General features: G+C 41.4%; 1 protein-coding gene across 1 annotated transcript in view; it reads left to right on the forward strand.

Annotated features, from left to right (window-relative positions):
- The first annotated feature begins 5,636 nt into the window (after positions 1–5,636).
- LOC136832563 (DDB1- and CUL4-associated factor 13) overlaps positions 5,637–27,466 on the forward strand; it is a 59,072-nt gene continuing 37,242 nt past the window's right edge. Inside the window, exons 1-4 of the mRNA XM_067093582.1 lie at positions 5,637–5,940; positions 14,002–14,198; positions 17,145–17,339; positions 21,075–21,261. Coding sequence (XP_066949683.1) covers positions 5,862–5,940; positions 14,002–14,198; positions 17,145–17,339; positions 21,075–21,261 — 658 coding nt within the window. The 5' untranslated portion in view covers positions 5,637–5,861. The remainder of the gene's footprint in view (positions 5,941–14,001; positions 14,199–17,144; positions 17,340–21,074; positions 21,262–27,466) is intronic.

The raw sequence follows: 27,466 nt of genomic DNA on the forward strand, positions 1-27,466 counted from the left end.
GTAAAGGCAAATTAAGTGAAAGATGAGGTTATTGGAGGAGTATTCAGTAATGACGAATCGAGTTCTTTGTGTGCTGATCGGGAAAAAATTACTAAGAAAAATCTTATGATTGATGAGTCTGCAGAAAATGAATGAAAGAAAGAAAGTAAGGAAGGAGTTCAAGTTGCTTGACAGTAGATATACAAGAATAGAAAACAGCTATGAATTTCGAAACTGAGGGGAACAGAGGGAGATGCTCCTTGTAAGACTGGTAATGTTGGTAATTTTGACAAGGTAACTATAAGAAATGTGAAGAAGCTTTCATCCAAAATTATGATATGCAATGTAACTAGTGAAGTCAAAGGAAGAGCTAAGCAATTTAATTGCAAGACATGAATATGTGTAGAATGTCGAGAATATTGAGAAAAAGATTACAAGATTATGTATAGACCAGCTGCTTGGAATACTAGGCATTATTTATTGAAATGTGATGAATGAGACTTAATTCATAAAAACCAGGATAAGATAAAGCTAGAGTGGGGACACATAAACGCAAGAGACGGATATCACGTCACCGTGTGTCTCTGTCATTAGAACAGAAATGTCCAGCTAAAGGGAGAGGGATGATCCACGCTGTGGGAAATGTATAGCGAATTGTAGAACAAAGGACTGTACCTCGACTCATTTCATGTCTGACGTAAATAATGAAGCGAATGAGGGTTGCTGTAAAACATTAGAGGACACTGAGACGATGAGAAACGGAGCTGACTATGGATATTGATCCTGAGTGGTAGTAAACAAAATGAGACTGCAAATAATAGGAAGGAAACGGAAAAGCTGAAATGAAATGAAGATAAGACTGAGTGTTCGAGCCTCAGCGTCCGAGGTGAAAGGTTGTAGAGTCATTCTTTGGAACATTTTATATAATGAGCATAACTAGTAGCCATTACACCATATCAGTCGTCAATTCCACACTATCAGCACCCAGAAACTAAGTTAGTATTTAATTTTTTTCCATAAAAGATTTGGGAACTTATCGTACAATCCTTGGACTATATATAATTGGGGGCTCTAAAACCTTTTCTCGAAGTGCATCTTGGCTCAGGTTTTTTGAAATTATTAATAATCAGTCTCGTGTTGGCATCATTCGTTGACTGTGTGAGGTTCAAGAAATGTCAGAAGTGAAAGACTGATTCTTTATTATGTTGTTGTTGTTGTTTCAGATTTAGCTGGCCTTGTGCCAGCACGGGCTCTTGCTCCTAGAGCAGCCCGTAACTCTATTCTTTATTCTGTTGTTGTTTTAGATTTAGCTGGCCTTGTGCCAGCACGGGCTCTTGCTTCTAGAGCAGCCCGTAGCTTTATTCTTCTCGACAGGTGTTTATAATGCGGAAAGCGGACGGAAAGGTAGCGGGCGACCTGAGGCTCCCTGCTGCGTCCATACAGAAATTGTGTTTGTTAACAGGCATAAGAGGACATACATAATGCGTTACAGAACATGTAAAAGGCAGATATATATATCGGCGGAAAGGCCGTACAATGATGCATACAATGAGATACTTAAAGAATCTGAAATAATAACAAGTAACATATATGACGTGATTATGTACTGTACATATGAAGAGTGAAACACAAGAACGGAGAGGCGATTTGACGCCCTTACAAATACTCGCCCCCAGCCAGACAATAATTAGAGGAGCAATTATTGGATGAAACAACATTAATCATCTGGCATGGCATCAACAAGGACGTCCACAGTGGGCAAGGAGCTGCATCCCATGCCAGGCGAGCAAAACATCCAGGCACATAGAGTCCAGGGTCTACGATTTCCCCCAGCCTCGTCGGCGTTTCGGCCACATCCTCACCGACGTCGTCGGGCCCCTTCCGCAGTTGGAAGGAGCCAGATACCTCCTGATGGTCATAGACCGCTCCAACCGCTGGCCCGAGGCAACCCCCATGGAGGAGGCATCAACAGCGTCATGCGCAGAGGCCCTCCTCTCCAGTTGGATCAGCTGTTTTGGAGTGCCAGGCAGCATCACTACGGACAGGGGTCCAGCCTTCCGGTCAGAGCTCTGGGTCTCCTTGGCACGCCTGATGGGTACAACTCTACACAGCACAATGGCCTACAACCCCGCAGTGAACGGCATGGTCGAGAGGGCACACCGCTCTCTTAAGGCAGCTCTCATGGCACGTTGCACCGACGAGAGGTGGAAGGAACAGCTCCCCTGGGTCCTGCTAGGTCTCTGCACCGCACCGAAGGCAAATGGCGACGCCTCTCCTGCTGAGGAAGTCTACGAGGAGACACTGGCCGTCCCTGGAGAATTCTTCCCACCGTCGGCCGATGGCGCCGACACTATGGCCGACACCAGCCTCCCAAGGTTGAGGGAACTCGCACAGAAGTTCGCACCCTGCCATAAGACCTTCACCGACAGAACCACCACCTAGAGCCCACCCACCTTACACTTCTGCGCGTACGTCTTCGTCAGGGTGGACGCCCATCGGCCACCCTTAACCAGGCCCTACACGGGGTCCCACCGAGTCATCAGGCGGGTCCTCAAGGCATACCTCCTTGACATCCACGGGCGGGAAGACTGGATCACCATCGACAGGTTGAAGCCGGCATTCCTGTTTGACAGTGAAGTACGTGAGGAAGAAGGCAAGCGCCCCAGAGTTCCCCCTCAGTACCTACCCACAGATGCACCCGCTCCCCCACAAAAGCGGGGTCTGGGGCAGCCCAGGAAACACATCGAACCAACCCCAGATGTCGGTTCCACCCCACACCCACAGTTCTCCAGAAGCAGGGGCCCACTCCGACTGCCCCAGCGTCTGCGTGATTAATGTTATTTTCAGCCAATAATTGCTTCCCTAATTATTGTCTTGGCGGGGGAGCATTTGTAAGGGCGTCAAATCGCCTCTCCTTTCTTGTGTTTTTCTCTTCATACGTACATTAATCACGTCATATATGTTACTTGTTGATATTTCAGATTCTTTATGTATCTCGTTGTATGCATCATTGTACGGCCTGTCCGCCGATATATATACCTGCCTTTTACATGTTCTGTAACGCATTATATATGTCTTTTTATGCCTGTTAACAAACACAACCTCCGTATGGACGCAGCAGGGGGCCTCAGGTTGCCCGCTAACTTTCTGTCTGCTTTCTGTATTATAAACACCTGTTGAGAATAATAAAGGATCAGTCTTTCACTTCTGACATTTCTTGAACCTCACAATCTTACAAGAGAATATATATATATATATATATATATATATATATATATATATATATATATATATATATATATATATATATATATATATATATATATATATATTTGTTTACTAATTACCGTTCAATGTTTCACTAGTTCATTTGAACCTCGAATTCTTGGTTAGTTTTCTTTTATTGTACTTCTCCCACCAAAGGTTGTTATTTGTTAATTGGTACTCTGCTCATAAAAATTTCTCTTTATTTTCATGTACAATGGTTCGTTGATTTGGCCTTCGGCCCTCTGCCATGTCGGATGGTTTAAAAGGCGATTTACATATTTTCGTCTGGAATGACAAGGCATTGCATTCGGCCCTCCTGTAGAGAAGATCTCGTCTTTTTTTTACGGCTTTGCTATATTTGGATGGACTTCTTGCTTTAAGTGGGCTTGCCTGCTGCTGATGATCAGTGTCGCTGGATGCACCTACGGGTGTGCTCTCGTGCGCTCAGGTGTACTGCGACCATCGTCATCGCCCACATCCTGAGCTCTTGCCAATTGTTATGGTGGCGCCTCCAGAATCTTCCTGCGAACAGCCGTTGACTCGAGATCTTCTGAGGGCCGTTAGGAGGCCTTTTGGTCATGAAGATGAGAAGCATCTGATTCTGTGCCTTCTTTGTATCCAGAATAGACTCATTCCCTTATGGTTAAGCATTAGTGTCCTGGGACGACCAATATGTCGAAGTGCCATCAAGACCATCACTAGTTTGATAAACTGCTTCAGTGTGGAGATTATTGCCTTGTTTTTGTGTCCAGTGTGGGGAATGTATCCATGTAATGGTATATTACCGTAAATATTGTGTAGAGTTAGGTTAAGGTTTTCCCTTTTTCTTTCATCTCCCACTTATTACTGACTTAGTGCGGAAGTTGTTTTGTTTCTCCCTTCTCCTCAGCACTTTCCCCTCTAACTATCGTTTACATGACATTTAACTGCGAGTTTGAATGGGAGTTGTGAGTGTGTTCGCGCCCTCAGCCAGCAATTCGAGGATGTGTACAAATAATTCATTGTAAGAAATCTAGGCATTTACATTGAATTTTTCAACTACCCCTCAATAAAGTGCATTCTGTCTATATTGCTGGTAAATCTTACTCTTTAGCTTGTAAGCTGTCGTAGTAAGGGTAATTTTTTTTTTGGAAGGCTCAGAAAGTTCCTGGAAATGTTATTCTAACTTTAAAGTAAAAAAAAAACAGCTTTTTGATAAATTATCTTATTGGGACAACGGAGTTCTTAACAATATATATATATACATATATATATATATATATATATATATATATATATATATATATATATATATATATATATATATATATATATATATATATATATATATCATTAGATCATTAGGCGTCAACTGAGAAATTCAAAGTATCCTGGTGGGCCAGTCCGCCACTGCTCATGTTGGAACTGATATTTTTCCCTTTATTAGAAAATGAGTAGAAGAAATGAAAGGCAAGTGTCGAAGTCAAGAGCAGCTAAAAATATTACTACAAAACTAAATAGGTCTGAAGAACTTATGTCTAACAAAAGAAAAATAAAGAAAGAATAGCTAATAAAATCGCAGGCTGAGAAAGATCCAATAGAAAATGCTGAAGAATACAAATATACGTGAGAATGATTTACAAAGAAGCGATTAAAGATTTTAATTTGAAGAAAAATAAAAGAGGTAGGAGACCTCAGTGGGGATATTAAAAGATATGGCATCGTAATGAAAGTAGTAGACGTGGTAGCCTATAAGGTAAAAGCAAATGAAGCAGCAAAGGCTCTGACAATATTTGGAATACTAAGACAAGGAGGTAAATTGAGCCGAGAGACGGTTAAACTCGAAAATATTGGACACAGGGTTATAAGGGTGTATGTACGAACAACCACAATGTGGTGTTCCACGACACAGAAATAGTGAAAGACCAAGCAAAACGTTTACTTGGAAACTGCTGGTTTAAGTATACAAATACATGCGATAAATAGAAAATAAAAACAGTTAAGAAATCATATGCAAGAAAACACCGAAAAAGTCATATTAAAAAGAAAATTACAGAGCATATAAAATAACTGAGAAATAAATGGGAAATAAAGTTATCAACTTGAGATTCAGGGAATGTAGTGGACTTTGATGAAACGATGCAGTTCACATGATGCAAGCAAGACCAAATCTGTTAAATTAAAAAAAAAAAATCAAGGAAAAGTTCATAGTAGAACATTTATTTAGGTATAAGGAAATAAAATATTTGAGAGACAGTCTGATAATTATAGAAATTATAAAATGCCTAATAAAAATTAGAAAATTATGTACAGGGAAGTAATGAAGATATAGTGAAGGTATAGAAAAATATAATGGGTTCATGGGAACAGATGCATATAAAACGGAAGCTGGACATAAAATTATAAAACTAATTGCTGCATATTTGTTCCGTGTGACTGTGTCTATCTTAATAGGATAGTATGCCCTCAGAAGTAGTTGTGGTGTAAACTATGAGAAACCGGGAACCAGGAACCGGTATGAACCGTTACATAGTAGCGTCCTTACAGCAACTACTACTACTAACGTACTAGAAACGTGCTAGTGTTGCTACGGGTACGGCTTCAAAGTATTGTCTTGTTGTCTTCATGGTTTGAAAATGTCAATCAAGAAAATTAAGGTGATTTCACGGAATCCTGATAATTACCTTCGGGAAACTAAACACGATATACATAAAGGTAAGTAAAGCTAAGACCTTCTGCCGCCATCCCTAAGGTAAGGGTTGGTTGCCCTAATGCGACTACTCCAAATACTCAGTATCGACCTCCACTTCGGTAAAAAGCTTATGCTTTCATGTATGCTTTGAACGTTTCTGACATTTGTTTTGTTTGTAAATAAGTAGTTATAGAGATTGTGGATCCCACCCATACCCTTTGTCGTACTGTTGGGGGAACAGTAGTGAGAAGCGGCTGATCTGACCAGGGAAAGGGACGTCCCCTGTTGGGCTCCCTCCACGTAGTCTAATCTAGGATGTCAGGACCTTACCTAGATCTAGACCTCCCCCTTCCTAACTTAACCTGGGATGCTGCATCCTCACTTAAGGCCGCCTTGGTATTTCTATGTAATAGCTCTGCATGGACTGTATGGAAAGGTTCCACGAATGCAAAAGTCATTAAGGAGCCATATGTTCAAGAAGGGATTGGCTAAGGAAATCTATTGGGTAGTTTACGGTTTCGGTTGCCAGGCCGTGTAATACCATCTGCCCGGACTACAATAACTCCGCCAAGGTAAGTAGTTCCGTGACCCAACCCTGCTCGCGACCCCGCGACCCGTGTGCCCCAGGATCTGACCCAGCCTCTTGCCAGTTTGCCAAGATGTCGTCTGTCTAGTCCGTGCATCCCTCCCACGTGCAATTTGCCGCCACAAACCCGGTGACTTTTTGGAATTAATTAAACGTACATATCCTTGAAATCGAGTTGATTTAACACCCACCAAGATGTGGCATAGTTTCGTTGAAACCCGACAATACCGAGACGTCGCCGTACAAACGGATTCGTCAATTACACCCGTCCCTGTTCCGCCTGTTCCAGTCGTCCAGATCACGCCAAAACCAGCCGTCCCAGCCCAAAAGCGAAGAAGAATCGAGCCGCCATCCGATTTTTCCAATGATTCCGACTTCTGCTAAGGTTAGTGGGGTTTCTTATCAATTTTAGGTTAAGCATTTTAGTGGCTTTCTGGGGGGGTCTGGCCGGCCAGGTAAGGGCACGCTGTCTTGTTTAAGGTTAGGTCGGGTCGTTCTGGTTAGGTCGCAAGCTTGCATTTTGGATGAACTGTGTTAGCTGGCTTTACTGGGGGGGTCCAGGGTGGGCGAAGCCCCTCCCCCCCCCGACCAGGTTAGGGCATGCTGTCCTGTGTTAGGTTAGGTTAGGTTACTTCTGGTTAGGTCAGGACCTAGCGCTATGGGAAAGGTTAGGCCTGTTTGTTATGAAAATGCTGGGACACATTGGCTTCCGAATCGCCGCCATCTTGTTTGTTTTCGTCCGCCAGTTTCCTAGACGGAACCTGCTGCCACCTGATGGTGGGTCCCGACTAGAAAACTGGCAGACGACAGCCTTGCCGACCTAAAATGTAGGCGCTCCAATCTATTAGACCTATAAATGGAACCATAGTAGGTAAAACTTTAGTTGCGCTGCCTGATTCCTGCCAGTCGCCGACTGTGACAGGTTACTGCCTTTTTTGAGGGGTTCTGGTCAGGGCATGTCACCCTAAGTTATGTTAGGTAGGTAAGCTCTGGTTAGGTCGGGACCTGGCATTATAGGAAAGTTTAGGCTATTTAGGGTAAACGATCAGGATTGAGACGCATGGGTGGCAGAATTTTCACTTTTCACTTGATATTTAACTGGAGATATAACAAAAAAATTAAACCTATAGGAAAACTTTTCAAAAGATTGAAGCTTCATTAACAAAATGAACAATAGGAAACTGCCAGATGAACTAAATAAGCATGTGAAGTCTTTGTAAAATAGGTGTTGAAGGCAGTTTGGAATCCAATATGGCGTCCACCCAAATACTGAGACACTTCCTTCCCAGCACTCATTTAATGGTGTACTGACACTGATTGCATATATATGTAATGTTTATAGATATTACTCAAGATTTTAGTTGTAATCAGCACGATAAAACAACATTTTGTTGCCTATACAGTGAACCCCCCGTATTTGCGGGGGATGCGTCCCACACACCCCCGTGAATAGGTCAAATCCGCGAATGCTTAAAACCCCTCAAAAAACACTTAGAACTGCCCATTTTGAAAGCTTAAACCAAGGAAAACCCTGTAAAAATGCTTATACCTGAGTATTTTAATAGTTTTATCACAAAAAGTGCATTTATTCATGAAAATTATATGAAAATACAGTAATTAGTGAATATTTCTCAGTGAAAAATACCGCAAATGGGCGAATTTTCCATGAATGATGGCTAGATATGTTCCACAGAGAACCCTGCGAATGCGTGAGTCCGGAACCACGAGAACGCGAATACGGGGGGTGTACTGTACTAGTTGGAATTCCTGTCTGTCATGTGGTTGAACTGAAATGGATTTTTACCTTTAATCCATGGTTTTATCCTTACTGACATCACAACTGAAGCTCCAAAGTGCTTATTTGATTGTAATTATGCACATTTTGTTCTTAGTTCATTCACAATACCAGTTAAAATACGTGAGAAAGTTTGTTTACAGTACTTTACTCTATCAAAGTAGCGAAACGGTGGCGGGAACAATTTTCCTACCGGTGTCGTCTTCTCCAGCAGCAGAATACGGTCTCCTTATCGTCTCACGAAGCGGAAAGAGATCGTGCTCTTGGACACTTCTTTCTTGGTTGAGTCAATACTAATGAAGAGTCGTCAACACTCAGGCTGGAGACGTCGAGTCCTCTTCAGATAGCACCGCAGTGCTCTAAAACAGAACCCAGTAGCATCGCGTGTGGTTCATTACCTACAAAGTTCTCTAGGGACGGGATCGTGAAGGACTTGAACAGTGCGTCAGGCACCGAAGGATGCTGAGTCTTCGGCACGAAATCCGTGACAAAATCGAGCGTAAATGATCCCCATCCCCTCAAGTGTTTAACATCGAAGGAAAGTCTGTGTAGTTCGCTAACTCTCTTCGCCAATGCCAGGGCCAGCAGGAAGACGGTCTTGAGGGTCAGATCCCTATCTGACGACTCTTGTAAAGGCTCGTACGGCGAACGAGTCATGCTCCTTAGAACAAGAGTCACATCCCACACAGGGGGCCTGAGATCCCTGGGTGGGCAAGACCTCTCGAAGCCTCTCATCAGTAGGGAAATCTCAAAGGAGGCAGAGATGTCTACTCCTTTTAGCTGCAAGACTAGGCCAAGTGCGGCGAGGTGGCCTTTTACAGCTGAAATGGAGAGAAGCTTCTCTCGGCGAAGGAAGACGAGAAGTCCGCAACCTGCTGAACAGTAGCTCCGACCGCAGAGATACCCCATCCATGACATCAACCACAGAAGACGGACCACTTCCCCATGTATACCGCTGCGGAGGATCATCTGAGGTACCCGGCCATCTCTGTTGCTGTGTGACGTGAAAAGCCTCTCGCTCGCAGGAGATGGTGGATAACCTCCAGTCGTGAAGACACAGGGACTGCACTGCCTGGTGGTACCACTCCACGTGGGGTTGACACAGCAGGTTGGGCCAGGGGAATCTCTCTCGGCGCTTCGGAGAGGAGAGCTAGCAGGTTGGGATGTCAAACGGCCTGCAGCCATTTGGGTGCCACCAGAATCATTCTGAGATTCGGGTGATCATCGCTTGGCTGACCACTTGGCGAATCAGACAGAACAGAGGAAAGGTGTAAATGTGGAGGTTTTCCCACGGGTGATGGAATGCATCCTCCACAGCGGCCCATGGGTTTGGCACAACAGAGCAGAAGACCTGGAGTTTTCTGTTGTGCTGGGTGGCAAACAGATCAATGAATGGACGCCCCCACAGGTCGAATAGCCTTTCTGTGACTTCCAAGTGAAGGGACCATTCGGTTCCTATCACCTGATTCTGGCGGCTGAGCTTGTCTACCACGACATTCCTCTTGTGTGGAATGTACCTGGCTGACAGCTCTACCGAGTGAGCCACAGCCCACTCATACACCTGCATCGTCAACTGGTGGAGCAGGAGGGATACTAGACCCCTGCTTGTTGACATATGCCACTACTGTGGTATTGTCGCTCATCAGTACCACGGAGTGTCCCATCACTCGATCCCGGAACTCTTGCAGAGCCAGGAAGGCTGCCTTGAGTTCCAGGGTGTTGATGTGAAGGTGCTTGTTGTCTCGGTGCCACACTCCCGAAGTCAGCAACTCCTCCAGGTGTGCACCCTATCCCTTGGTCGATGCGTCTGAGAACAACAGCATGTCCGGAGGGCAAGTATGCAGGGATACTCCTATCAAGAGGTTCCTGTCGTCCATCCACCAGCGGAGGTTCTCTCTCACCTCCTCGGAAAGAGGGATGAGAAAGGACTGGGGGTCTCAGGACTGGGACCAATACGCCTTCAGTCCCCATTGTAGACACCGCAGGTGCAGACGCCCATGAGGTACCAGCTTCTCCAGCGATGACAGGTGATCGATGACGACTTGCTATTGCCGGGCTGGCTGCTCCTGTTGTGACAGGAGCAGCTGTGCTGCCTGCCTGAACCTGCTGATACGAGAGTCCAAGGAAAAGACTTTCGCTCCTACCGTACCTATCAGCATGCCCAGGTACTTTATCCTTTGCTTTGGGGGTGAGATCTGACTTCTCGAGATTCACCACGATCCCAAGATCACGGCAAAACTCGAGGAGTCGATCCCTGTCCTGCAGCTCGCCAGGACGAGCCAGTTGTCGAGATACCTCAATAGACGTATGCCGTGCGAGTCAGCGCAAGCTGACACAAGAGAGAAGACTCTCGTGAATACCTGGGGAGCGGTCGAGAGCCCAATGCAGAGTGCCCTGAATTGGAAGACCGTCTCCCCGAGGATAAAGCGGAGGTACTTGCGAGAGGACGGATGAATGGGTATTTGGAAATACCCATCCTTCAATTCCACCGTAAGCATGAAGTCGTTCCCCCTGATGGAGGCAAGCATGGATCGTGGTGTTTCCATCGTGAACCGAGTCTGGCGAATGAATCAGTTAAGGGAAGAGAGGTCTATGACTGGTCTCCATCCACCTGTGGCTTTCTCTACAAGGAAGACATGGCTGTAAAGGCTGGAGATTGGTCCGACATGACTTCCACAGCACCCTTGCTCAGCATGGTGAGTCTCCTGAGCACGTTGGTCTCAGTAGAGCAATTCATGAAGTTAGGCATTCTTTATATGAGGCCCCTGCAATTTTATCTGAAAGTGAGCTGGTGCAGGAAGACCCAGCCAGACTCCTTCATCTTCCCCATCTCATCGGAGATCAAAGAGGATTTTCGATGGTGGTTGTCAGAAAAAAAAGCTTCAAATAGGGACATCTCTTCTGCCTCTGAACCCCAGCCTAGAGTTTTATTCAGATGCCTCTGATCTAGGTTGGGGAGCCCTTTTAAGGAGTTAAAGGGTTTCAGGAACATGGACGTCAGTTTAGAGGAACTTACACATAAATGTCAAAGAGCTAAAGGCCATTCACCTGGCCCTTCAGTCTTTCACTCCGCTGGTAACAGGAAAGATTGTACCGTTTATGCGAACAACACCACAGCCTTGTCTTATGTCCGCAAGCAGGGAGGCACTCACTCCTGTACTCTTTGTGAGGTGGCAAAAGACCTCCTTCATTGGGCAGAACAGAATCAGGTTACAATCATTCCTCGCTTTGTTCAGGGAAGGATGAGTGTCTTGGCAGACAAATTGAGCCATTGCCGTCAGGCCCTGCCAATGGAGTGGACCTTAGATCCTCTAGTCTGCCTCGTTCTATGGAAGCTTTGGGGCAAGTCTTCCATAGACCTCTTCACAACGTCAAGGAACCACTGTCTGCCCCTCTTTTGCTCCCCAGTTCTGGACCCTCAAGCATGGGCAACAGACGCCATGCTGTTGGATTGGACAGGCCTAGACGTGTATGCCTTTCCACCGTTTGGATTGATCAGGGAGGTGAACATCAAGGTATCGTCTCACCAGAACATCACGATGATCTTCGTTGCTCCTTTCTGCCCCAGGAAGGAGTGGTTCCCAGACCTGCTGCGTCTTCTTGTGGACTTCCCAAGGCTTCATCCATAAAAACAGTCGCTGCTCAGACAGCCCCACTTCCTCAGGTTTCATCAAGGGTTGTCTGCTCTGGCCCTGACAGGATTCAGACTGTCAGGAGTCTTGTCAGAGTGAAAGGTTTTTCTTGATAAGCTGCAGAGGCTGTTGCTAGATGCAGGAGAGCTTCTTGTAGCAGGCTCTACCAGTCTAAGTGGACCATTTTCCGAAGGTGGTGTGAGAGCAGTAGAATCTCCTTCTGAAATGACTGTGAGCCATATAGCAGATTTTTTACTCTTCTTGAGGACCTCCAGAAAGCTGTCACCCTCTACAATCAAAAAATAGAAATCAGCGCTTTGCTCAGTGTTTAAGCATAGAGGCTTGGACCTATCTTCTAGTCAGGACCTTAGCAACCTCATTAGGTCTTTTGAAACCTCCAAGCAAGAGAAGCCCAGTGGAGTGTTTTGGAAAAAGAGTTGGGTTTTCTCAAGAGGACGCTATCTGCTCCCTTTCTCTCGGTTTCCTCGCGAAGAACGAGAATGTCTCTAATCCCTGGCCTTGCTCATTTGCCTTAAAGAATTTAATGGACATTCTTGGACCAGTGGAAGAGGAGAGATTGCTTTGCCCTGTGAGATCACTAAGGTACTACCTCCATAGGACAGAGAAAATTAGAGGGCCCTCGAATAACCTCTGGTGTTCTGTGAGAAACCCATCTCGGCCCGTCAAAGAATGCCCTTTCGTTCTTCTTGAGAAGCCTTATTTTGGAAGCTCATTCTCAGATATAGGATGATGTCTTTCACTCCCTTAGAGTTGAGGCTTATGAGGTTCGAGCTGTTGCCTCGTCTCTTGCCTTTTGCCATAGTTTGTCTTTATCGTCTACCCTGCAATCAACTTTGTGGAGGTCCAAACCGTTTTTGAAAACTGCAGCTGTTAGGACCCTTATCCATGACTGGCATGGTGTTGGGAGAGGAAGCATAGGGGGTTTCTGTCCCTCTACTATCCTCTTGCCTTGTTGTAAGGTGTTGAGTTCAAGGGAAGTCTCGGGGGTACATTGTACCAGGAATACCCACCAGTTTTTAATGGTTGGGGTGGAGGTTTTTTATTATTGTGTAGGTGATGGTGTTCTTTCTTGCTCTAGTCTCCAGCCAGGGCAAGGGCACCCTTTTTTTTTCAATCTTTGTTAACCATTGGTGAACTTCCATGGCTGCTAAGTACCCACTGAAGTGGAGGTGATCCTTGGCCATGCTGCCACGTCCTCCACAGGTTAAAATGAGCACTCCCAGAGGCAGTACCAGTCTGCAGAAGCTCTCTTACCAAGTAAGGAGCAATAAGCATTATTCTAATGCTAGCAACCTTTACTTTCTTAATGTCTTGGAGTAGAATATGTCCATGTTCCCTCATCCATTCAATATGGAATCAGCTATGTAATTACTTGCTAAGTCACTTATATAAAAATGACATTTTTGTGATAAACTAAAGTTGATATATACTTACCATGTAATTACATAATCGGAGCCCATCCGCCTCCCCTCATATGGACATCAGGGTTAAAACAAATTGAAACTCTTTGCCGAGTTGTACTTATCAGTCCCGAAAGTGGGCGGGACCTTGTTACCTACACAAACGATAGTAGTGCCACCACGAAATTTGAATTCTTAGACTGTCATGTAGAAAGCTAGCAGCTATGTAATGTAATTACTTAGTAAGTATATATAAAACTTTATTTTATCATAAAAATGTCATCTTTACCATCATAGGTGTCTCATCCGAGTACTTTGTGAGAAAGCAAAGTTTTGGGAAGATAAGACAGGTTGTGTACACTCTGCTTACGAGTTTCAGCTTTAGTAGTTTCTCTGTGGAATGGACTGAGTGCCTGGAGATTGCTGCTACTGCAATTTAGGCTTTTGTAAATTTTGTGTTTATGTGGAAATTTTTTTTTAATGAATTGTGTTTTACTAAATACATTGTAAATTTTGTGTTTATGTGGAAATTTTTTTTTAATGAATTGTGTTTTACTAAATACAGTATTGTAAATATCTGTAAAAGAATTCACATAACCTGGTGTAATGGAGTAGTGGGGTATTCTTTATTTAATTATTTTCTGTTTCAGTACCAAGGAATTACGATCCTGATCTGCATCCCCTTGAAGCAGTACGAGAATACAAACTTGCCCTAAATGCTGTAAAATTGGAGAGGGTTTTTGCAAAACCTTTTGTAGGAAGTCTCACACATTCAGAAGGCGTAACTGCTATGTGTCGACACCCTAACAGACTCTCAAATGTTTTTACTGGGACAGTAGATGGTCAGGTATGTATGTGAATAAAGTTTATTTTGATTGTTATTCTGCCAGCATATATCATCCCAAGTGAATATAACTTTAAAACACCCTGCATCAGTTTGTTGAGGCAAAGGTTTTTGCCATATGTTCCTGGTGATGCCAGGTAGAGTTAATTGATTTTACTTTCTGAAAGCATAAAGTAACTTGCTGACATTATGTTCTTTGATTTAAATTGCTGACATTAGGTTCTTTGATTTAAATGAAAAATAGTCTCTTGGGAAAATGAGAGGTATGAAAACAACTATAGCACTCTTCATATGTTCCTTAATGATGTATTTTAAACCCTGAATTATGAATATTAATGAGTTCTTTGGAAGGTTTTGCTCCTTCCTTTATATCTAAATTTATATAGAAGTTCCATACCACTGACTTTACTTTTGTCTGCTGTTTGGTATGTTGTGATGTCAACTGAGAATAGAGATGTCAGTAGGTCAAAGGAGATGTGTTTCTCTCATTAAAGTGAGCTTCCTTGCTGTGTTGCAAACTTCACTTTGGCTTCATCTTTCTCATGATGCAGAAATATTTGTTTTCTCAGTCATGTATTGCTTTTTGTATTTTTTTTTCTACACTAAATGTGGGAGCGTAATGGAAAAAAGATAAAGCAAAACAAACACCAAGGCTAAGACCAAGCTACTCAGACAACCACACTTCAGGTGGTTTCATCGAAACTTGTCTACTCTGGCCTTGACAGGCTACAAATTTTCAGGAGAGTACTCCGAAAGAAAGGTTTTTCAAAGCAAGCTTGAGAGTCTATTGCCAAATGCAGTAGACACTCTTCAGACAAAGTTTATCAAGCAAAGTGGGTTATCTTTAGGTCATGTTGTCGGAGACAAAATGTCTCCTCTACTCAAACCTCTATCAGAGATAGTAGATTTTCTGCTATGTCTGAAAACAGTGAGAAGTCTTTCCACTTCCACTATATAAAAGACTATTGAGCAATGCTAAATTCCGTATTCTGACACAGAGGAACGGACTTATCTTCCAACCAAGATTTGTCAGACCTGATTAAGTCTTTTGATACCACTAAGCAAAAGACAACTCCCTTGGTTCTTGGAACCTCTATATTGTATTCAGATGGCTATCTGGGTCTCACTTCAAACCCATGCAGCCTACTTCCTTAAGAGGTCTAACAAGAAAGACCCTTTTCCTAGTTGCTATGACAACTGCAAAAAGAACTAATGAAATTCATGCCTTAGAAAAGAGAGTGGGCTTTTCTCAAGGAAATGCAGTATGTTCCTTTTCCTTGGGATTCTTGGCAAAGAATGTAACGCTGTCTAAACCCTGGCCCCGTTCTTTTGTGATTAAAAGTTTAACTGATTTATTGGGTCCAGATGCAGAGGAGAGGTCTCTCTGTCCAGTGAGAGCTCTTAAATATTACCTACATAAAACGAAAGATATTCGTGGATTGTCAAACGGTCTTTGGTGTTCGGTTAAAGATCCCTCACGACCTCTGTCTAAGAATGCCCTGGCATTCTTCCTCAGGGACCTCATATCAGAGGCTCATTCCTTAATTGGGGAAGAAGTTCTAATTGCTTGTAAAGGAAAGGCCCATGAGATAAGGGCAATTGCCACCTCGTTGGCATTCAAAAAGAATTTGTCACGCTCAGCGTTCTTACAGTCGACTTTTTGGAAATGTAAGTCGATATTCGCCTCCCGTTATCTGTGTGATGTTGAAATGGTTCATTATGATTGCAGTACCTTGGTTCTATTTTCTGCTGCTGGCGTGGTTTTGGGAGAGGAAACGTAGGAAGCAATATTTCTTCCTTTTATCTCTTCGTCTTGCATAGAGTGTTGAGTCTTAAGGGAGCCTGGGAGTAGTGTGCTTGGAGTACCCTCCAGTTCATTTTTAAATGGTTGGGCAGTGATGTTTTTGAACTTTTTTGGTGATATAGGTGACAGTTTTCTTGTTCTAGTTGTTTTTTATGGTACTGCGCCCTGGGCAGGGGCAACTTTTATTCTTTGCTAGCCATCGGATTTACTCCATTGCTGCAAATACCCACTGCTGTAGTAGACGCCTTAGGCTGCACCGCCTTGCCTTTACTAGATAAGATGAGCACCACCCAGAGGCAATAACTATCTGCAGCAACTCTCTTATCAGATAAGGGAACAACAAACATTTTATTAATGTTAGCATTTTTTTCTATTCTCAAATTCATTACCATGCTTAATGTTTTAGGGTAGATGTGTCCATGAATCCCACCTCCTATCAATGTGGGAATCAGCTATGTAATGACTGGGTAAGTTTCTTATATAAAAATGGCATTTTTATCGTAAAATAAAGTTTTATATATACTTACCCAGTAATTACATGATTGGAACCCTCCCTCCTCCCCTCACATGGACACAAGGGCATAAACAAATTGAAGCTCTTTGCTAGTTGTTCCTCTCTTTCCCCGAAAATGGGCGGGACAAGTCACCTACCCCAAAGCAAACTAGCGCGACCCATGAGTTTCAAAATTTTAGCCGCCGAATAAGTGAAACTAATAGCAATATAATTACTGGGTAAGTATATGTAAAACTTCATTTTTATTATAAAAATGTCATTTTTATAGATCAGGAAGTTGCTGAGCAATGTGTTGTTCTGCAACTGGAAAATATACATACAGTACTTGAGATCTCAGAGATGGTTTGGACATATTATGAGGAGTGAGTGGGAGGTTAGTCAGAAGAGTTGTATACTTTATATAGAAGTAACAGGATGAATACCAGTAGGATTGCTCAGAAAGTAATTGAAAATCGGCAGGTGGGAATTCAGACAGAAAATGCACTAGACTTCTCTCATGTTTAACCTCATAAAAGGATAATGTGTTTTAAAAATATTAAGGATGATTTTTTTTTTATAGATTTGTAAATTTTAGAGGTTATGAACCTGCATATCTGAACTTGTTTGGAAATAACTAAATTTTCTTCTGCAGCTTCATTTGTGGAATCTTCCTCACAAAAAATGTGAGTGGACAGTTCAGGCTCATAGTGGACAGGTTTGGTCGATTTTGTCAGCCCCAGATGGACAGTCATTTTTCTCTGTTGGCAATGATAAAACTATAAAACGCTGGTCATTAGATTCTGCTTTTGATGGAAAAGATCTTCCTGTGGATACCTGGATGTGTGAAGTAAGTTTTATTTTTGTTTTGACAACTTTATCCATCTTTGAAAGGTAAGTGTAGCCTTTGTCCTTTCAGAATTTTAATAATCAAATAAGAACAAATTCTGGTTTTAGTTTGAGAATGTTTTTCATGATGTGTTTTACTGCTAGAATTTTTTAGTATGTGGTTGATACTATAACATGATGTAGGTGAAATTTTTAACCTGAACACAAGTTGATACCAATTGCAGGTCCACCATTTTTTCAAAATGTTCAGCTGGACCAGACAAAATGAGTACTGAGTAGGCAGCACAATAGTTAATGGTTGTTGAGGACCCCTTTAGCAGGTTTATTATTATTATTAGAAAATAGTTTAGTTAAATCACCTTGTCACATTTTTAGTGTCTTGTAAGGCTTGCGTAAAGGATTTGTTCTTAACCCTTTAACGCCAACTGGATGTATTTTACGTTGACAAAAGTTGTCTGTTGGGTGCCAAGTGGACGTAAAATACGTCGACTACAAAAAGTTTTTTTAAATATTCGCAGAAAAATACTTACAGGCCTCGTTTGCAAAAAATTTTAAATCACGCCTTGAGGGATGCTGGGAGTTCACAGATCATGCTGTTGTTTTGTTTACAAGCGTGACCCAGCTGCGCATGCGCGAATTTCTTTCTTATCCCAAAAGAAAGCATCTGCTAACTGCTGAAAATCTCAGAAATTCTTTAGTCACTTTGTCGTAATTTTTGCACCATTTTCTATTAGCCTTTACATAAAGTTTTATATATAAAAATGTGCGCAATTTCATGTCGAATACAACAAAAAATAACTCATGGTTGTAGCTTCTATCAGTTTTGACATATTTTCATATAAATCACAATAAGTGCCAAAATTTCAACCTTCGGTCAACTTTGACTCGACCGAAATGGTCGAAAAATGCAATTGTATGCTAAAACTCTTACATTCTAGTAATATTCAATCATTTACCTTCATTTTGCAACAAACGAGAAGTCTCTAGCACAATATTTCGATTTATGGTGAATTTTTGAAAAAAACTTTTTCCTTACGCCCGCACTAACTCTGCAGAAAATCTGAGAAATTCTTTAGTCACTTTGTCATAATTTTTGCACTGTTTTGTATTAGCCGTTACATAAAGTTTTATATATGAAAATGTGTGCAATTTCATGTAGAATACAACAAAAAATAACTCATGGTTGTAGCTTTTATCAATTTTGACATATTTTCATATAAATCACGATAAGTGCTAAAATTTCAACCTTCGGTCAACTTTGACTCGACTGAAATGGTCGAAAAATGCAATTGTAAGCTAAAACTCTTACATTTAGTAATATTCAATCATTTACCTTCATTTTGCAACAAACGGGAAGTCTCTAGCACAATATTTCGATTTAGTAATATTCAATCATTTACCTTCATTTTGCAACAAACGGGAAGTCTCTAGCACAATATTTCGATTTATGGTGAATTTTTGAAAAAAACTTTTTCCTTACGTCCGCGCTAACTCTGCTGAAAATCTTTTAAGAGCCTGACGCCGTCCCTTCCAAACACGTATGTGTTCATGTGTTCGTCGTCCATCGGAGTGGACAAGACAACAAGAGCATCTCGTTTTCTTTCTCTAAAGGAACGCGATTTCAACCATACAATATTACCGTCTGTTTCTCCCTATCCATTGTTGTCTTGATGTATGTACAGTCACCACTACTTGCATTGCCATGCAAGCATTCTAATCATGTACTCATAATGTTCCAATGAATCTTTTGTATCAAACTGTGTGTATGTTTCTGTTTGTGAAGACGCCAAACGTCTTGCCACTCCGATGGACGACAAACACATGAACACACACGTGTTTGGAAGAGACAGCGTCAGGCTCTTACAGTCTCAGTAATTCTTTAGTCACTTTGTCGTAACTTTCCCACAGTTTTATATTAGCTGTTACATAAAGTGTTATATATGAAAATGTGCGCAATTTCATGTAGAATACAACAAAAAATAATTCATGGTTGTAGCTTTTATTAATTTTGACATATTTTCATTTAAATACGATGTGCCAAAATTTCAACCTTCGGTCAACTTTGACTCGACCGAAATGGTCGAAAAATGCAGTTGTAAGCTAAAGCTCTTACATTCTAGTAATATTCAATCATTTACCTTCATTTTGCAACAAACGAGAAGTCTCTAGCACAATATTTCGATTTATGGTGAATTTTTCAAAAAAACTTTTTCCTTACGTCCGCGCATGCTAACTCTGCTGAAAATCTCAGAATTTCTTTAGTCACGTTGTTGTAATTTTTGCACCATTTTATATTAGCCGTTACATAAAGTTTTATATATGAAAATGTGTGCAATTTCATGTAGAATACAACAAAAAGTAACTCATGGTTGTAGCTTTTATCAGTTTTGAAATATTTTCATATAAATCACAATAAGTGCCGAAATTTCAACCTTCGGTCAACTTTGACTCGACTGAAATGGTAAAAAAATGCAACAAACGGGAAGTCTCTAGCACAATATTTCGATTTATGGTGAATTTTTGAAAAACATTTTTTTACGTCCGCGCGTTATTAATTCATGCATCATTTTGTGATAATATTTTCTCTGTGTTGCTTTGATCATTTTACAATTTGTTATATACCAAAATCATCACAATTTAGTGTACAATACAATGAAAAAAAATACCTCATTAGTTTTAACCGTTTTGCTCACAGCATGATTTGCATACAATTATTTATGAAATTTTTTTTTCGTGCTGTCATATATTCCAATATTTATATATGATAATGATTTTTTTTTTCATTTCTGATGGTTGCCTGTACTGTCAATTTCCGTTTTAGCACTGAATGACCTCGTAGGTCCCAGTGCTTGACCTTTAGCCTAAATTCTATATTCAATTCAATTCAATTCAATTCAATATGGCGTAGTACTAAAGCTCCAGTGCTTTTAAGAAACCATCCGAGAGATTAAAAAAAATGATTGTCTTACATTTTCTGAACCAAAATTCGTTAGTCATAATAGGGATAGTAGCCATCATGAATTAGGTAGAAATTATGGCCCAAGCTCCATATGCCTATAACATTTCATGTCAGTATTATGTATTCATGCCATTAGTGTAAAAAGGTCCCAAGCTGCCAGGATTTCTGGACCTGTGATTCAAGAGACAACAGTGATCTTTATGAAAAAATGTCTGTCCAAGAGTCAGGGCGTTTCACTAAAAGACATGGCTGGGCAAATTCCACTACTTGATTTCTTTCCTGTGATTTGTCTTCAACAAATCCCCAGCATACCTTAACATAGTTCTCATTGACATAGGTGTGGGTCTTCAACTCCTCTTGTGCTCACAGGGGTCCAGCTGACTGTCACATACTTTTCTCCCATGGATTGTACAATTAACATGCCCAAGCCATCTCCATAGCCCCATCTCTGTATGGAATTTACAAATTTACCTTTGTTATAGTTTTAACTCTGTCCTGCGAACTAACTTTTTGTAGAGCTACTGTATATTCCCAGATATTCAAAACCATGTTATACCATGGATGTATGTCCATATAGCAGTACTGATTGTACTAGACTTTAATGTAATTTTGCTTTCATATGCAATTTCAGTGTATTTGATATCTTTGTACACTTTAAATTATTTAGAAATTAGTGAGACCTATACTGTTTGGAACTAAAAATTGCCTAGGATATGAAATTTTTATTCTGTGAAAATAATGTAGGTGATTAGTTTAATGGCTATTTTTTTTTTGCAGACAATGGTAACAGGCATCACACATCACAGGCACAGAAATGAATTTATTACCTGTGGAGAACGCATTCTTTTATGGGATGCTAGTACCAAAGCACCTAAATTTTCTTATGACTGGAGCACCACTGGAGACAAGAATGAAGCTAGTGTTGTTGCTGTAAAATTTAATCCAGTTGAAACTGATATTTTTGGTAAGGGTTTTACACAGTGGTTTTTGGTTGGTTGAAGTGATTTAAGAAGAGTGCTTCTTTATTATAATTATTTTTTATATATGTTTCTTATTACTGCACTGAAGTAATACTTTTTATATATGTTTCTTATTACTGCACGTAAATAATATTTTTCCAGTTTTTATATGCTCATAAATATAAAATAATTGTATATACGCTGTCACTCTTGCTGTTTGGTTGAATGATTTGTTACTTTTTAGTATCAGAATTATAAAATTAATTTGTATCTGCTTGCCTTAGTATATTCATACACTATTTTATTAATATCACAGGGACAGTTACAGTACTTCCTTATCTATTTTTAAATAGATGAGTTGACTGGAAGAGAGTTTAAAGCATTTCTAAGACTTTTTAATTTGAGGAAGCAGAACAAATTAAATATTACAGTATTTCAGGTGAATTTAAGGATTCAAGATACTGAACCAATGTGTAAGAAGCTTTAGGAAGAATTTTTAGCACAGATTTATTTATGATAAGCACAGATGAAGGCTATGCACTATTACACCAGGTATGGCAAGAGTAAAATCTTGTAAACATGGTATCAGAGATGAATGCAAGAAAGAGTATGAAGAAAAACCTGTGAGCAAACATTAAAATATAGAGGGAAGGAAGAGGCAGGGCAGTTGAGTCAAAATATACCTGGAGTAGTTTGAAGTAGGAAAAGAGCCTAGAAGCTCCAGCTGTAGATCAGGAATAGGGATGTCAGTAGGCAGAAGAGGATGAAGGCAAAAGGATAGGAAGGCCAGAGGAAGGTGTGGGAGGAATGGGATTAGAAATTGAACTCAGCTGATATAAGAAAAACATTTGTTAGAAATAGCAACAAGGTCAAGAAACAATAGAGATGTGATAGGGACAAAGTGCAGTAGCTGACTGAGATAATGGACCATGGTATATTGTACTTACGGATATATTGGTGTGAAATGGAAATATTGATTTGAGGGTTTTTGCCTCAGGATCGAGTGCTGAACTATTTTTTCAAATCAGGCGCTCTTAGTAGGTACACCACTCACTCACCAGCATCCCTTGTGGTATTGTTACATTGCTTTCAACTCTAAAAATTATGCTAAAGCTTTTACTGTCCTTCAGTGTATATTAATAAGTGGCTGTTTGCTGATGTTAGTTACCGTAACTAACACACGTTTACTAAGAGTTGCGTTACAGTTGTCTTGTTAAAAACATGCTTATTTTCAATGCTTATTTTCAATGTAATTTCATAAATAAAAATCAAATACAATTTTATTCATCTGTCAAACAATGGAGAAGAAAGTGTTAAGAAAGTATGCCACTAACTTGAAGCAGCAGGTATTACAGTTGTGGCTAAAGAAACGAATAATGAGCAGCCTCCAAAACAATTTGGAGGCAAAAGCAACGCATGAAACTGACAAAATCACACATGTACGTCATTTAATTTACTGCATTTATAAATCAAGTAGTTGCAGTTTTTAAATCCAGATTTAATAATTTACGAAAGAAACATCTCTGAATGAAGTTTCATTCGGCAACTAAAGACAGTGATGATGTCGGTAAAACGCGATCAGCTGATAATTATAAGAATGTAATCAAAACCAGAATGCAAGTGGCACGATTGCTCTGCTCATAGTTTGTAATATGATAATGTGAAAATAATATACAGTAAACCCCGTATTCGCGCTCTCACGATTCGCAGACTCACGCATGCGTGGGTTTCTCTGTAGAACATATCTACTCATTATTCGTGGAAAATTCGCCCATTCACGGTATTTTTCACAGAGAAATATTCACTAATTGCTGTATTTTCATATAATTTTCATGAATAAATGCACTTTTTGTGATAAAACTATTAAAATGCTCAGGTGTAAGCATTTTCACAGGATTTTTCTTGTGTTTAAACTCACAATGGGCAGTTCTAAGTGTTTTTAGAGGGGTTTTAGGTATTCGCAGATTTTAGCTATTTGCTGGGGGGAGGTTGTGGTACGCATCCCCTCCGAATACGGGGGATTCAGTGTATGCATTATGATTAGATACAGTAAGACAACAGTTTTATTAAAATTATCATTATTCTTAGTACAACTGTCATACAACTTTTGCAAATCACTATGTTGGTGTAACAACCTAACTGGTGCAATAGTCTCTCTCTCTCTCTCTCTCTCTCTCTCTCTCTCTCTCTCTCTCTCTCTCTCTCTCTCTCTCTCTCTCTCTCTCTCTCTCTCTCTCTCTCTCTCTCTCTCTCTGTATTTCATTGACTGCTATACTTATGATGATGCTCCATCCTCCACTAAAAAAAAGTCTGGTTTTTAGAAATCTGGATGAAGGACTGTCAACCTGTACTGACATGAACAAAAACAGCTGATTGCAACATCATTTACAGTAACTACCAAGTAGACAAGTTGTTAAAACTTGCCAATTCTCAATGGTGGCATCCATAAGTAAAGTTATATACATTTTTATTCATCCTTAAGTTAAATCTGCAGGTAGCCAAGGCTGAATAAAATGAATAAAAGGCAGACTGTAAAACGTTTTGGAATAGGTGAAAGTGATGCCTGGAACTGGCAAAATCACACTTACTGCTCTTACAATAAAGTAATGCGCATGTTTTAAACCCAACTTTGTTAATTTACAAAAAAAAGTATCTCTGAATTATGTTTTCTTCTAGAAACTAATGGCAATGAAGCTGTCGGTAGTATGAAGACCACTGTTGGTCGTATTCATTGCTTTTCAGATTCTTTTTCTTGCTCAAATTTTCACAAATTTTCTTGGGTCATTGTTCTGTAATTGTACCCATATCAAGAGAAGCCCTTTTCTGTTGGGAATACCATACATAAATCTGTTCTTTAAATTGCTGTGTAAAGCCAGTTTTAACCTAGCTTCATGTTTTCATATTGTTTGATCATATTGGATATTTTTCTTCTATGTAGCTATGTATTTCACATAAAATTCAAATATGTGAAAGCAGTAAGAAAAATGCAACAACTATTAGACCTATAATATTTCAGTTAGGTGTACCTTTGATTATTTTTAAAACTGATTTACTTTCATTTGTATACAAATATCTTTTGTCTGTTTGCTATGTTTAAATGTAATGTTGCAATACATTCCCTGAACACTTGAATTAGCCCTGGTCACCTACCAGCCCAAACTACATCCCCATAGCTTTTACCCACTAAGTGGGTAATTAACTGTCAGTGTTACCAATGCTTACAGGAAAATCTTGTCAAATGAGTTACCTGAAGTACCGTTGGCAACACTGCTGCAAGTCCCGGCCGAGTGAGGCCGAGATCCCCAATTGCTTTTTGTTCTCCATGCTGTGTGGGTGTGTCCCACATCAGGCAAACTTTTGGTCATTTAGCCCGACCCCATTTAAGAATTTGGACATCAGATCACGATTTGGACTGTTTTCAACGCATTTTCTCCTGGATGGATGCTTTATTGATTGGATAAGTCAAACAGGAAGACGTCGCCGTCTGCTAGCGCCGAAACTTCCACTTCATTTACATCTTCGACGATAAGAGCCTTCTACTGCTGGAGATGCTGACGCTCATTGGCCCTACACATCCTGTAGTCGTAGGATGAGTACCCTCAAACACGATTGACATTCTGTTTGTATTTTATGTAGGAAGGTGCAGTGTAGTATCAGTCAGATAGGCGGCGAGTCGTGGTCGGTAGATCAGATGGAAGAATTATTCAAAAGTCAGAGGACAAGTTACCAGCTGAGTATGTCTAGTCTACTAAATTAACGGAAATTAGAGATAAGGATAGCAGTACTAGTGTTTTAGATACTAATCGTTCAGCCCCCCTGCCTGTTCCAGAACCAGCCCTAATGGGTTCCGGGAGTCATGGGGAACCGCAAACCTCGAAGGTAGGCTCTGCCGTCCCCCCTGGCTCGGAGCAGGCAGTGTTGGCAGCAGATTTCCCCTTTCCCTCCAAAAGTGTAAGTTCTAAGATGGATTTAGAATTAGGAATCACTCAGACGAGTAGGAATTCTACTTTAGGAAGTATTCAGGAAGAGTAGTTGAACATGCAGTCTTTTTTGGGTTCAGGTTTGGTTGGGGTTGCTGATGTTTAGGTCTCTCATTTAGATCAACCGTTGGTTTTATTTCCTGCTTCATGCTCTGTGCAACACAAGTTCTCCAGATCCGTGGAGGGTTGTTCAGATTTGGTTTCTGATGTATCTGGTTCTGAATTTTTTGTTTTTCCTTGAATACTCCTTCTTTGAAGGTTCCTTTTCCTTCAGGGGTTAAAAATTTCTTTCATCTTGCGATGGTGGTAATTCAGGCAATCGAGTTTTCCAATATTCATGATCATGTGTTAAAGAATTTTCTGAATTTGATAATGATGTCTATCAAGATTATCAGAAGGGGGGGGAACAGAACCAGTCTATTTTCTTTCTTTGAAATCTACGGCCTCTTCGGCTGCTACGGAATTTAACCCTTTTATCCTATTTTCATCTAAGCCTTCTTCCATTGACCTTCTCAATCTTCTTTTTGGTCCGCTCTTCGGAGGGCTCTTCGGGGTCTTTGTTGCTCATCCTGTTTTCTTGGCTTTTGACTCAGCAGAGTAAAGGTTTTTCTTGGTTCAACCCTGTGATATTAGAGTTTCAGCAGCTCCTTCTCTCTCTTTGGGGTTAAGGGAAGGGGTACTTTTAACGGATCCGTTGTCTATATCACCTTTTGCAAATCCTGTAGTTTCTCAGGCATCCGATCTAGTTGCCTCTCAGGTGTTTGCGGAGGTGTCAGCAACTCTTATTTTCATTGTTTACGGGTTCCTAACCATAATGTATCCTCCACGATTCTTGCGGACGCTACGGCAGTCGGCGGTTTGCTGGCGACAGTGTTCAGTGTACCAGCACCGATAGTTTCCTCAGCCTTTCCATTCTCCGGGATAGCTGGTAATTTGCCTTCCTCTGTTACCTTGGGTTCGGTACCTCGTTACTTCCCCTTCGAAACTCCTTTTGAGTTCGGTACGGTTGGTACCTTCTCCATCTGTCCAACGTCAGCGTTAGGTGCCCCGGTGGCTACTCCTAGTGTGGCTTCTTCCTGCTTCCTTCATTCGGCTTCTTTTTTCTCAACTTTCCTGCAGGTTTATCTGTCCCTCCGTCTAGGCATCCATGTAGGTTCGGGGTTGATTCCAGGTCTTCAAGGTCTTCAGTTCCAGATTCCCATTCTCATGCGGTTTTGATACATCCAGATTTGCGTGGTTCAGGTGTTGCGGCGTCTTCGCTCTTAGGAGTGAGCATTGTCCACCCAGGTGTGGCCGGCCCAGGTATCGGGTTTTCGAGTTCGGCGTTTGCTAGGGGTCGGCCTGCCTCTTTCCTGTTCCGGCTTGGGCGGACCAGTCCAACAAGGATTGTTCATATGAAGAAGAGGAACCGGTACCGGATGTTAGTTCTCCTTCAACTAATGAGAATGAGTATAAGCAGATGGTGGACTTCATCCACACTTACCCTCAATTCAAGGTTCCGGAGGAGCCTACACTACCAAATCAAGTGATGTTTGAGTTGCTATATGCGACAGGACCGGTAGTTACTCAATCATCAAAGAATCTGGTCTGCTTGGGCCGTGTCAGGCAGGCATTGAGGGAGGCAGATGTAGGTTAGTGGCTTTGATAGGGTCGAGTAAGCAGGATTCAACCTTGCTTCCTATTCAGGAGGGGTTTTAACAAGGTAGCGGTAACCCATCTGCGTGTGTCAGGGTTCCTCTCAACGTATCTGTTGAGGCTCTTCTCTCTCGGGTTCCTCCGTCAATTGTTTGGTCTCAGTTTCATCTAGGGAGGATTGTAGGGAGGCTTGTATCTTGGAGGACACCTTTTGCAGCCAGTCGGAGGCCTTGTCCCACTCTATGTGGATGTGTCCGGGTTGATAGGGTTTTCTCAAACAAGATGGATATACTGTACTCCCTCCGATCCTGTACTGCCTGACACCTCATCACTTCTGTGTCAATGGGGCTGGCATACCAGGTTAACATTTTGCCTGACTGTACAGTGGTCTTTGGCAGAAGAGGAAGGACTTTTTTTCAAGCTTCTGCCTCACTATCTGGACATTCGGAGAGGTTTTGTTGAGGGCACCTTTTGCGCTCTGCAACAATCTTTTAGGGAGGAGAATATCGCCTCCATGGTCAATTTCGTGTAGCCATCGTCAGCAGTAGCGTCACAGCAGGCTATGATTAGTGTGGCTGCTCTGGGTTCAGGGGAT

The sequence above is a fragment of the Macrobrachium rosenbergii genome, chromosome 4 (genome assembly GCF_040412425.1).
Source record: "Macrobrachium rosenbergii isolate ZJJX-2024 chromosome 4, ASM4041242v1, whole genome shotgun sequence".
In the NCBI taxonomy this organism is placed as follows: domain Eukaryota; kingdom Metazoa; phylum Arthropoda; class Malacostraca; order Decapoda; family Palaemonidae; genus Macrobrachium; species Macrobrachium rosenbergii.